The 11,961-nt window shown below is 35.4% G+C and overlaps 1 protein-coding gene across 4 annotated transcripts in view; it reads right to left on the reverse strand.

The window, feature by feature from the left end:
- Positions 1-11,961, reverse strand: part of LOC125648827 (RCC1 and BTB domain-containing protein 1-like) — a 35,721-nt gene that overhangs the window by 13,673 nt on the left and 10,087 nt on the right. For all 4 annotated transcript variants that reach the window (XM_048875823.2, XM_048875830.2, XM_048875838.2 and 1 more), the window contains exons 7-14: positions 11,783-11,890; positions 11,254-11,396; positions 8,844-9,034; positions 8,653-8,708; positions 8,461-8,531; positions 8,041-8,094; positions 7,513-7,610; positions 7,118-7,248 (exon numbers count right to left, since the gene is read on the reverse strand). In XM_048875823.2, coding sequence (XP_048731780.1) covers positions 7,118-7,248; positions 7,513-7,610; positions 8,041-8,094; positions 8,461-8,531; positions 8,653-8,708; positions 8,844-9,034; positions 11,254-11,396; positions 11,783-11,890 — 852 coding nt within the window. The remainder of the gene's footprint in view (positions 1-7,117; positions 7,249-7,512; positions 7,611-8,040; positions 8,095-8,460; positions 8,532-8,652; positions 8,709-8,843; positions 9,035-11,253; positions 11,397-11,782; positions 11,891-11,961) is intronic.

An 11,961-nucleotide genomic window follows, 5' to 3' on the forward strand; every position in this document is an offset into this window, starting at 1 on the left:
CAGACCACAAGAGGAGTTCCAATTTTTTTACTTATAGAAATCTTCTAATGAGTAAAATATATCAAATTGAATAAGCATATTTCTCGAATATAGTTTTGGGATTTGAGGATTTGATGCATTATATGATGGAAAATATAACTGATATAAGGTAAGCAGTACGGGCCAAAGGCCTCTTAATCAAATTTTAAATACACCGCGGAGTTTCCTCATTTCCCCGAGTGATCTTGTCTAATTCTAAACAGATCTATTCTGTTTCGAAAACCGTGTGCAAATAGTCAATTGTGTGAACTTCCTGTAGGAAACATTATATTCTTACACTTTAGGTGATGGGAAGACTTTTAAACTGATAAGACTTTAACAAAATGTCTCTGAAATGATCGTTTAACTTGGTCGCACGCTTTGGTGATACAGAATAAATATTAACCCGTTTTCCCAATGCCGTGGCCGCTCTAGTAAAAATAAACATACCCCAAAGCTTTTAAAAACCCTCAAAGTAAAATTATTTTTACAAACCGGGGATTACAGAAAATAAATTTCGATTTTTTTTTTTTTTTTAAATACATGGGGGTATGAGCTGCGGCACTTCACACGGGCATACTTCATGGCGTTAGCTTGTTGGTTTCTGCAATCCATTGGAACTCAAAAATGTTTGCTTCATTTACACACCCATCTTCATAAGTCAAGGGCAATTGGACGAATCATTAACCCTTGACTTGTGAAGATGTTGCATACCATCATGATGGCACTTGCCTTATAAGCATGGGCAGGTCCAGGATTTCAGTTTAGAGGGGCGTGGAAAATCTTTAGAGACGAGGGATCCGAGGGACGCTTTTACGTCAACAGTGGGTCCAGGTGGGGGCCCAGCCCCCTGAAACTACTGTGTTTTACTGGAGTTTGATAAGGAAATCGCGTAATTACTCATAAAAATTTTAAGTACACATGTTGCAATTTAATTTGGGAATATACAGTGTTTTTTTAAAAACCTTTATCCACTCATGTTTGATGCTGTGTCTAGCATTTTACCACAAACATACTTGGGTGTCGTCCGTATTTCTATACCGAAAGGTTAAAGATATAATTCATTTATAAATGCATCTCTGACAATGAAAACAGTGTTAATCGGGGATGGACGCATATATTTTGTGATCATATTCAACAATTTATTCAGTCGCGTACTAAGATTCATTTCTTAATGAAAATAAAAATTGATACCTGCATCAGTCTAAGATTATATTACATGTAGTTAATTTTGAGGAATTTACTTGCTCAATGTCATTATACGGCTTAAAAATAAAGGCATGGTTCATCATGATGAATTTAAAACACGTGAAGATGCTTTAAAAGAATTGCAATGGTTGACAAACAGAAATCAGACTTTAATACAAAAGGTTTGTCGTAGATTTTTTTTCTTCAATTTATCGATCCAAGATTTTTTCAGTAGCTAGACAGGCTGATATGCTGAGACATTTACAAGCCAATAGTATCGACTGAAGAGTCGGCAAGTTCATATGTACAGGTATTGTCAACACCTTTCATTATGGGTTTTTTTCTGAAATCCTCCGATATACATGTTCTACTATTTGTAACTTTAAGACCTTTTTCAGCGCACCTGTTGATTTTAAGATAATTCATTTTAACTGACACATCCAATATTGAAACCTAAATCGGCATATAAACAGCGAGACTGAAAATTCGATCGGAAAAAATAAATATATGACGTTTATGTTATTTGTATGCATCTACTCCATAAAAATTGTGAATTTAAATTGCATTCTGATTTTTCAGTATAAAGGACATTATTGCATTAAACTTTGAAAATTTATGGGGAGAGAGTACCCCCCTCACGCCCATCTCAAATCCTCAAGTTTACTAGTGAACATTGTTGTGTTTCAAAAATTAGCTGCTTCCGCTTTCATTCAATGGTCAGATGCATGTATAAATCTCATCTGAAGTTTTAAAGTGGCTAGCTGCACCCAGAAATAGTTTCTCAAATCAGTACAAATTGATTTAATCATAAAACACATTGATATATAATAAGTATACGTATGTCAAAAAGGCAGAAAATATGCAAATTTGGATAAAAACATGATTTTTAAAATTTTACTTCAAGACATGAACAAAAGATTCTAGCGGACCTGCGGTTCACCAGCCCATTGCTTTAACCACTAGGCTACGATGATACTTCGTTACTAGCTTGAAAATACGGATGTATATTTAATTGCTGTTATAAAATTTAGAAATTCATTTCAAAATTAAGGATTATCTCCCTCATGCATAGCTCTTATCCTTGGACGAATCTGGCTCCACTTTTTTTGGCACGCTGTTTTTGGCTATATTTAGCTCTAAAACTTCATAGTTATTTCGGATTTCAAACATTTCGGTTGAGCATCACAGAAGTGACATTATTTGTCGAAATGCGCATCTGGTGCATCAAAATTGGTACCGTATAAGTTTTACATACAAACAAATCGATCGATATAAATAATTTCACAAAACATTTAAATCGCCATCTTGTGACGTGTCATAAAGAGTGTAAGCTTTAGTGTAGGGAGCTACCTTAAACATCTGCGTTTATAGAGGAGCGGAGCGGATCGTAAACCCTTGACTAGCGAAGATGGCTTTTATATAAGGTCTTGGGGATTCACCTCCGGTTCCGAGATCTTGTTTGTTCAAAATCAGATTTTTATACGCCCGTCTTTAGAAGGGACGTATTATGATACAGCGATGTCTGTCCGCCCGTCCGTTCAGGGTTTCTATTTTCATTTCTCTGTCAAGCTGAAAATTATTGTGTAGTTCATTTGTGGATCACTCTAGATCATGCAGAATTTTGATTCATTTCAATTGCAGGAGTTTTGCCCCTTTATTTGATAGATTGATTGATTGTATACTGTTTAACGTCCATCTCAAGAATTTTTCACTCGTACGGAGACGTCACCATATGCCGGTGAAGGGCTGCAAAATTTAGGCCTATGCTCGGCGCTTATTCCAATATGGCCATTGAGCAGGGAGGGATCTTTATCGTGCCACACCTGCTGTGATACGAGATCTCGGTTTTTGTGGTCTCACCCAAAGGCCCGTCCCATTTAGTCGCCTCTTACGACAAGCAAGAGTACCGAGGACCTACATATGTACTCTAACCCGGATCCCCACGGGGTCACTTTATTTGAAATTTAATGTTATATGGAGGACAAACGATGTGTCCGTCTAACTCTTTCCACAAGTTTTCAAGTAAGGACCCTCTTATTTTACAGAGTGATTGTATGGGTAATGAAGATGTGCATGCATGTGGCAAGGATTTTGATTCTTTTCAATTTTAGGAAATTACAGGTTGAACTAAGTAAATTTTCAGGAAAGTTGCAAAGCGAGTACATGGTTTGTTCATTTGTGTCCTCTCAGTTTTCCAACATTTTCTAATTTTCTTCACTGTTTGAAAAAACTGACAGATAAATCAATTTTGGGGAAATATTTAACACACAGAGCTCTTGATTTGTCTATTAACCTCCTGTCAGTTTTTAAGCCTAGTGTCTTTTATTCATACATGTACGGTGCAGTAGAAAGTATATTACAGCTTGATAATGGCTGATGCCACCTTCAGTAAATTTCTACAACTCATGGCTTAAAAACACAGTAGATAAGCTTGTGACGTACCGTTTCCGGTATTCTTGTTGTCTAAGGTGAATAAAATAGAGACGTGCAACTTTGAGGAGTAATTAATCGATATGAAATTTTCGTCCGTCTCTTCCGGTAGCCACAGGAAGTAGTATAAAAAGAATCAATTTCTGGTTAATGTTAATACTAGATCTCTCAGAGTCTGTGATAGTGCATCGTGTTCACCGGAAGTGTTTTATCCACATCGGAAGTAAATTTATCCAATCATTTTCTCCTGGTGTTTGTTTTTTGTTTTTTCAAGCACAGCGAAAGTTGTTTACCGGAAGACCTAGTTATTTTTTATTTATTTTTTCATTTTTCAGACTTTTTTGTCCACGAGTGTTCTCATAAACTACAGTAAAGATCAACATGAAACCTTTTTTAGCGTGACAGTATACCATTTGTAGATAGGTTCCATAGGCAGAACGAATGTCATTTTGTCTAAACATGCATGCATTGAATACACGTGAAATGGATTTATGTTATGTGTTCACATCATAGAGTCAGACAGATGATTTCAATATCTATAAATTGCTGTTACATAAAATGTTACGCACACCGTGACTCGCGTATGCACATGTAGAATAACCATAATTTTTGTTCTTGTCTACTGAAAGGACAAGGTACGTTTGGGGCCAAATTTGGCCCCGCGTCCAAATTAAATGATATTCCTCAAAATTCTTTCGTATGGTGTACACTTCCATAAAATGGTTATGAAGTCTTCGTAAAAAGCTTTACTTATGTATAATACGTTGTAAATACAGTATAGTTTACGATAACGTTGTGTCATTTTGACGTTACTTTATGCGACGTCATGAACAAGAAAGCTACGGTTTGTTGTAGTCAAAATTATTTGCTAGCACGTGTGTTAAATTTTAATTGGACGATTTTTAAACCACTGTAAGTTATAACTTCCTTATGAATGGTGGAAACAATGTGAAATTTATACTTTAAGTACATATACATACAGTATATATACTGTAAATACAAATGTCCACTGAAAGACATGAATAAAATGCCGAGTGGTACTCGAGTGCGCGTGAATGCACGCTATTTTCCCCCTTTAAATCTATGGAACTAAAATGGCCATAACTTTCTCATAATGACTGAAATATTATAAAAATGAAATTTATACTGTAGGTGTATGATACGAATGCCTAATGAATGGTGTAAACAAAAATTGCAAAATAAAGTTTGCGTGCGCGTCAATGCACGGTCATAGTATTTTTTAATGTTTGAAATCAATTATTGTTCTATAACTATTTTAGTTTTCAATGAAATGTTTTGAAATTCATGCTGTATCTTTTTGGACTCTTTACTACATCACTTACATGTACCAGCACATGAACTCAATTTTTAATTGGGTAATACTTAAACAACTATATCTCTTATAAGTGAAGCAAAAAAAGTGACACTTTTACTGAATGTATAATAAATGTCTATTATGGGGTGTTTGGGATTAGGGGGGTGGGGGGTGGGTGTCTGTAATTGTCCCTGTTACAGTTAGCACTAGTTATTGTTGTTATTTTAGATCCTCTAATCAAGGTAACTAAACAGACAGACACACTGCACAATACCATAACATGACCTGGCTATGAAGGGGTGTGTGGATAAAAGAATTGATCCATGTCGGGTGTACAAAAACAGTTGATCCATGTCGAATGTATAAAAACAGTTGATCCATGTCAGGTGTATAAAAACAGTTGATCCATGTCGGGTGTATAAAAACAGTTGATCCATGACAGCATATAAAAACAACTGATCCATGTAATGCAGTGCAATCTCAAAATTAGACATTATAATTTCTTTGATGTTTCAAAGAAAAAAATGTTATAAAATAGTTTCACAATTTTTGAAATTCAAATGTCATTTTGTTTGTTCTATAAAGGGTTTGAATAATTGTTTGATTGAATGGTGTTTGAAGTAAAATTGATGCTGGAGAGCAAAGTTTTCTCCACAGATATTGCAGCATACAGAATTTTTTTTATCTAAAAAAAAATGTCAATGGTAACCTAAAATACATGTACATGTAATAATGTACGGAAATGTAAGGGAAATACAAAATTTGTTCAGATTACTTGTTTTCAGATGGCCCCTTGAAACTTGTGATGAGTTGTGGTCTGGTTGCCAATGTCAAAGGTCAACAATGTCAACAGTTCATTACTACCAAACTTTGTTATACAGTAAAGCACAGTTACAACAAACCTCCAGGATTAGTGAAAAACAGTTCATTACTACCAAACTTCTATATACAGTAAAACACGGTTATAATGAACCTCCAGGATTAGCGGAAAACAGTTCATTACTACCAAACTTTGTTATACAGTAAAACATGGTTATATTGAACCTCCCGGGTTAGCAGAAAACAGTTCATTACAACCAAACTTCATTATACAGTAAAACACGGTTATAATGAACCTCCAGGGTTAGCAGAAAACAGTTCATTACAACCAAACTTCATTATATATTGTATATGTAAACAGGGCAGTACAACAAGCATGTTTTCCTGTATCAAGTCCTGTTTACAGATGTGATAAATTGTACAGTATGTACAGATATAAATGTACATAATATCAAAATGTTCAACACCTGTAAACCTTTTCTCTATCATTTCCCAAAATAATTTTCACTGACATCACTGATAAAGTTTTTAACACAAGTCTCAGAACATTCTGATCACCCATCGTAATTTCTCCATACCTTACACATTCTGATCACCCCTCGTAATCTCTCTATATCTTACACATTCTGATCACCCCTCGTAATCTCTCCATACCTTACACATTCTGATCACCCCGCATAATCTCTCCATACCTTACACATTCTGATCACCCCGCATAATCTCTCTATATCTTACACATTCTGATCACCCCTCGTAATCTCTCCATACCTTACACATTCTGATCACTCCTCGTAATCTCTCTATATCTTACACATTCTGATCACCCTGCATAATCTCTCTATATCTTACACATTCTGATCACCCCGCATAATCTCTCTATACCTTACACATTCTGATCACCCCTCGTAATCTCTCTATATCTTACACATTCTGATCACCCCGCATAATCTCTCTATATCTTACACATTCTGATCACCCCGCATAATCTCTCTATATCTTACACATTCTGATCACCCCTCGTAATCTCTCTATACCTTACACGTTCTGATCACCCCTCGTAATCTCTCTATATCTTACACATTCTGATCAGCCCTCGTAATTTCTCCATACCTTACACATTCTGATCAGCCCTCGTAATCTCTCCATACCTTACACATTCTGATCAGCCCTCGTAATCTCTCTATATCTTACACATTCTGATCGGCCCTCGTAATCTCTCCATACCTTACACATTCTGCCAGCTTTGATGACCTATGACATGCCTACAACTTTGCTAACAGCAAATTCAGGTGAAGTTTGTAACGCTGAAATAAGTTTGTCCTTTTAAATGAATACAAAAGAACCTACCTTTGCTTCAAACTTGACAGCAGCTGCATACAACATGGCCACGTTGTCTGTAGTTATTCCCTTTTTGATGATCTGCTCACATATACGCTTCAATGACGGCTCACAGTAGGCATTAGCCAGATCTAGCAAACCTACCACGACCAATCAAACGTGAATATTACAGATAAATCACATTATGCTTACTGTAAACAATATACCAAACTGCTAAAAATCATCCAATTTCTTAATGTAGAGATTCCAAAGAGAGAAAGTAATAGCAACAACGAAAGTAATTTGGTATGAAGAAAGTTAATTTTAGGATGAAATAGACTTTATCAACACATAAATTTATTTGCAAAGGCATATCTCCTTCTGAATTGTTAATCCTGTACTGGTAAGTTGGTAGGAAGTCATACCTATGGCCTGCTCTGGTTTCAGATTGACTTGGTCTGTGTAGAGATATTGTAGGAATGCTTTGTACACTGTGTAGGGAAACTGACTAACTTCTATGGTACTAATGAAAAGTATGAAAAGACATTCTGTAACAAATCATGGTATTATAAATTGAATCCTCCCCAAACAAACAGATCTCACCTCCACCCCCTCTATGTGGTTACTGATTAACAATTACAATCTTACACTGGTGTGTATTATCTTAACAAGAGCTCTGCAAGGTGGGGTGTATTCCCTCAAAATGAGTGTCTAAGAGCTTATTCTATGAAGTCCCATCATGACCTTGACCTTTGGACCCCAAAATCAATAGGGTTCCTCCTCTCTTGATAACAAAGCTACAAGTGAGGTATCAAATCAATAGAGCAAAAAAAGTGGCCTGTAGAGTATCTACAAGCTCGGTGTTACACACACACATACTAACGAATGATCCTATTTAATACTATATCCCTCTCACAATGAATTGCGAGGGGATAACTAGAATAAATACTCACTCTCTCCCATCTTCATCCCAGCAAGACTGGAACATGTTGCGAAAGTGTTCACACCTACGAAAGGTAATGCAGGTATAAAACACAAACAAATTCATTCTGTCTGTCAGTTAACAACCAAATACACGCACTGAACAATCACTTTTAAAATAAATATTTATAATGAATTGAAATTGTTTGTCTCCAGCACTTCGCTATAAGCATGTTTTACTATACATGTTCCTTACTAAAAGAGTAAAATTTAGATTATATTGAGGTTGCACGAAGAATTGGGAAGGAGTGGGGGATTAAACCAAGTGCATACATGTACAAGCAAGCAAAAGTTACATATCAAATACAAACCAATTATATATCTATTTTTCACAGCCATATAGATTGATTTTTTTTTTGCTGATAGCTTTGCATCGATCTTTTGACCCTTACCTTATTTTGAGCACAGATTTGTGAACATATATATCCCTCCCTTCCACTGAAAACTTGATATCAGAAGTTATCTACAAAGTGAAAGTTAATTAAACAAAGATTTAAATGAAGTTCAACTAGATGTTGAGGTTTGAAAAAATTTAAAACAATCAGAAGACAGATTTTAGATCTGATGACAAAACTGAATCTTACTGGGTCATCAAAAGCTTTAGTCAGACTCTCAATAATACTGGAACCTTTTATGTGATCTGTGGGGAAGAACATTGGAGTTCAAGCACAATCTCATTAGCACAAAGAACCTCAATAGGCATCATACATTTTTATTGATAGTCCTCAAACAGAGCACATATTGACACGTGTTACATTTTTTTCATCAGACTTACCCACATTGTATGTTCTCCACGTCACTAATGGGGAAGAGAATGCAGAGAACACATCATCAGTGCAGGTGAACTTAGTGAGCATTGGGGAGGTCAGGGATTGACCCCGACATTGACCCCACATATACACAGACCCCGTCTCTGTCATGGCAGCAGATATGTGAGCATAATGACTGGCTGCTATCTCTACCATTCTACACATACAAATGGAACCACAGATTATACAGGAGAAAAAGAAAATCATTCATCTAGCACAATAATCATAATTAGTCTGGACAAATAAAATCTAGTTACTGTTCACATATCTTAGTATCCTCTGTATATAAACTGTACAAATGTATATTAAGGAAAACCATTTTGCATATTCATTCTTGCAAGCATTACTATTTACTAACTTACAACTAGATGATAGCACTTGGCACATGTATTTAGGATTTATCACAGATCATAAAATACTGTGGAATCATTTTAATTCGTGGAGGCCAATATTCATAGGTAAGCAAAATTTTGCTGTTTTGTGGGGATGTAATTTCGTGGGTAAGCGACAATGTCACTAGGAGAGATAACTCAACTTGGTTTTTAAAACAATGTTCGAGGACACGTAAATTCGTGGGTAAGAGTGACCCACGAAATCCACGAACATCTATCCCCCACGGACAATGATGATTCCACAGTAATGTTTTAATCATCTGACAACTTTAGAAATGTTTTATAAAACTAGTGCTTTAACATACATTGTACATAAAACAAGCATTCTGTAAGTATAGCAATGCAGTACCCTCTACCAGCCCCAAGTCAAGTCCTTTGTAGAATATTCTGCCTGAATAATCTTACGTCAACAGTATATGCATAATGAAAAAAATATATAAAAGAATTTTTATAAATAGGATTCAATAAGTTTCTATAAACTGCTGGGACCATGTCCGGTCTTGAAATTTTAATTGTATGACGCTTTGCATTTTCTTTAATTTCAATATTTAAAAAAAAATCAATGATCATCTGCCAAGGAAGATGTCTTTATCGACGCATCAAACAATGCTTAATTTGTATCCTCAGTCTCGAGTACTACTGCTGTGTTAGGAACAACCTCACCAACAGTATTCTGAACAATGAAGCATACCAGTATTCTGAACAATGAAGCATACCAGTATTCTGAACAATGAAGCATATCAGTATTCTGAACAATGAAGCATATAAAGATCAGCATTTTCACTTCTACCTAGTGTATTAAGTAGTAACAATTGTATTCTACTGTCGTTTCTGTAATCATGTGGTGTCTCCATCTCTTGTGAGTTTGAATAAAGTCAAAAAATTCATATTCAGATATTTTTTAACAAGCGGGCAGATATTATTTTTTAAAACAGGAAATATTATGATTTTGATTTCTCATAAATAGATGCAGTGAATCAGACAAACTGTGTTACAGATTGTTATGTCTTACATTATACAAACCTTGCACAATAAAAGATACAGAGAACTAGACAGAGTACAAGAATTCAGTCAACCATGAGATCAAGTTTTACAACTTTTGTAAGAATAATTCAACTGTGAGGAAAGTGAACCTTATAATATGTATTTACTCATCTGATAACCACATATCAAATCTCAGATTCCTAAGTTAAAGCATTGCAGAGAAAAATCCGAAAAACTTCATTCTGCACTAGGTCCCATAAATCTCATAAAAATCATTCCACTGCAATGAAAGTTAACCTTGATCTGTAAAAATATATTAGTAAATCACAAACTAAATTTTAGCTTCCTTAATCAAACCATGGTGAAAACTAAAATTGAAGAAGTTCATTCAACCATAAAACTAAGTCTTACAATTTTTGTTCAAATAGATCAACCAAGTGAAATTTGATCTGTATCTACTCATTAGGTAACCGCAAGTCAGATTCTTAAGTAAAGCATAGTGGAAAAAAGCATGGAAAACTATATTCGACACAAAATCCCATAAATCGCATGAAAATCACTCAACTGTGACAAAACTTCAACTTGATCTGTAAACATACATTAGTAAATGCATACCAAATTTCAGCTTCCTAAATCAAAACATAATGAAATAAGGCTAGAAAACTCTTTAAGATAAGACAGACGGATAGAAAGAGAGACGGACGGACAGACAAAGTGTAAACTAGTAGTCCTCTTCTGCTAGGCCAGTAGGTGACTAATAAATTGGTGTATGTATAATGTAAACCAAATTTTATTTGCGGCTACTTTATTTTGCGATTCACCTGTGGTAAATTGGTTCGAGGCAAGTAATTTTTGCAACTGAGCCTTTTTTGAGCCTATGACAGACATCCAAGGACTGGTTTGTGATGAGAAATATTCGCGACGATGAGGTTCTCGCAAAATGTGCATAATTTTCTTGCATGTGAATAAAAGTTGGTTTAAGATAATCATTGAAACTAACCTTTCACCATTTATCGTGACTTTGGAAGGTGACACCTGATTGGCCTTGTTACCAGTACCTAGCTGTCCATAAGAATTTGCTCCCCAAGAATATAAAACTCCTTCATCAGACAGAGCCAGAGTGTGAGCATATCCACACACCAGCTAGAACAGTGAAAGAATGACACATTCAATAAAAATACAAAGTGTGAGCATATCTTGTGCATATTTCATGAAAATACCAGCTGTGTTCTACAAACTTATATATTCTGCTATAAATGGAGAGAAAAAAATGCTATGAAATAAGATGAAGTGTTTGACTGCATGTTAATCAGTTTTAAAAATCCTAACGAGATTGTTAATTAATACCTCAACGTACTGAACCCATAAACCAGTTCACAATCATTAGGCATGAGACATACTTTGTCACTGATTCAATGAAAATGCTTTTTAGTGATGGACTATCTGCAACAATCAAATCATCACTAGTTTAAACATTATAGAACTCACTCCATGACCGGTAACAACATGCATGTTAATTTGCCTCCTACCTGGGATATGATGACACCTTGCAGTTGTTGAACACGACATGGATTTGGTTGGTTAACATTATTACCGAGTCCTAGTTGTCCGTTGCCGTTGTAACCCCATCCATACACCTGAAAATTGAATTTTTCAAATTATTCTTATTGCATAATCAAACACAATTTACAAGGCACTGCATCAGGTT

Source organism: Ostrea edulis, chromosome 1 (assembly GCF_947568905.1).
Source record: "Ostrea edulis chromosome 1, xbOstEdul1.1, whole genome shotgun sequence".
NCBI lineage: Eukaryota > Metazoa > Mollusca > Bivalvia > Ostreida > Ostreidae > Ostrea > Ostrea edulis.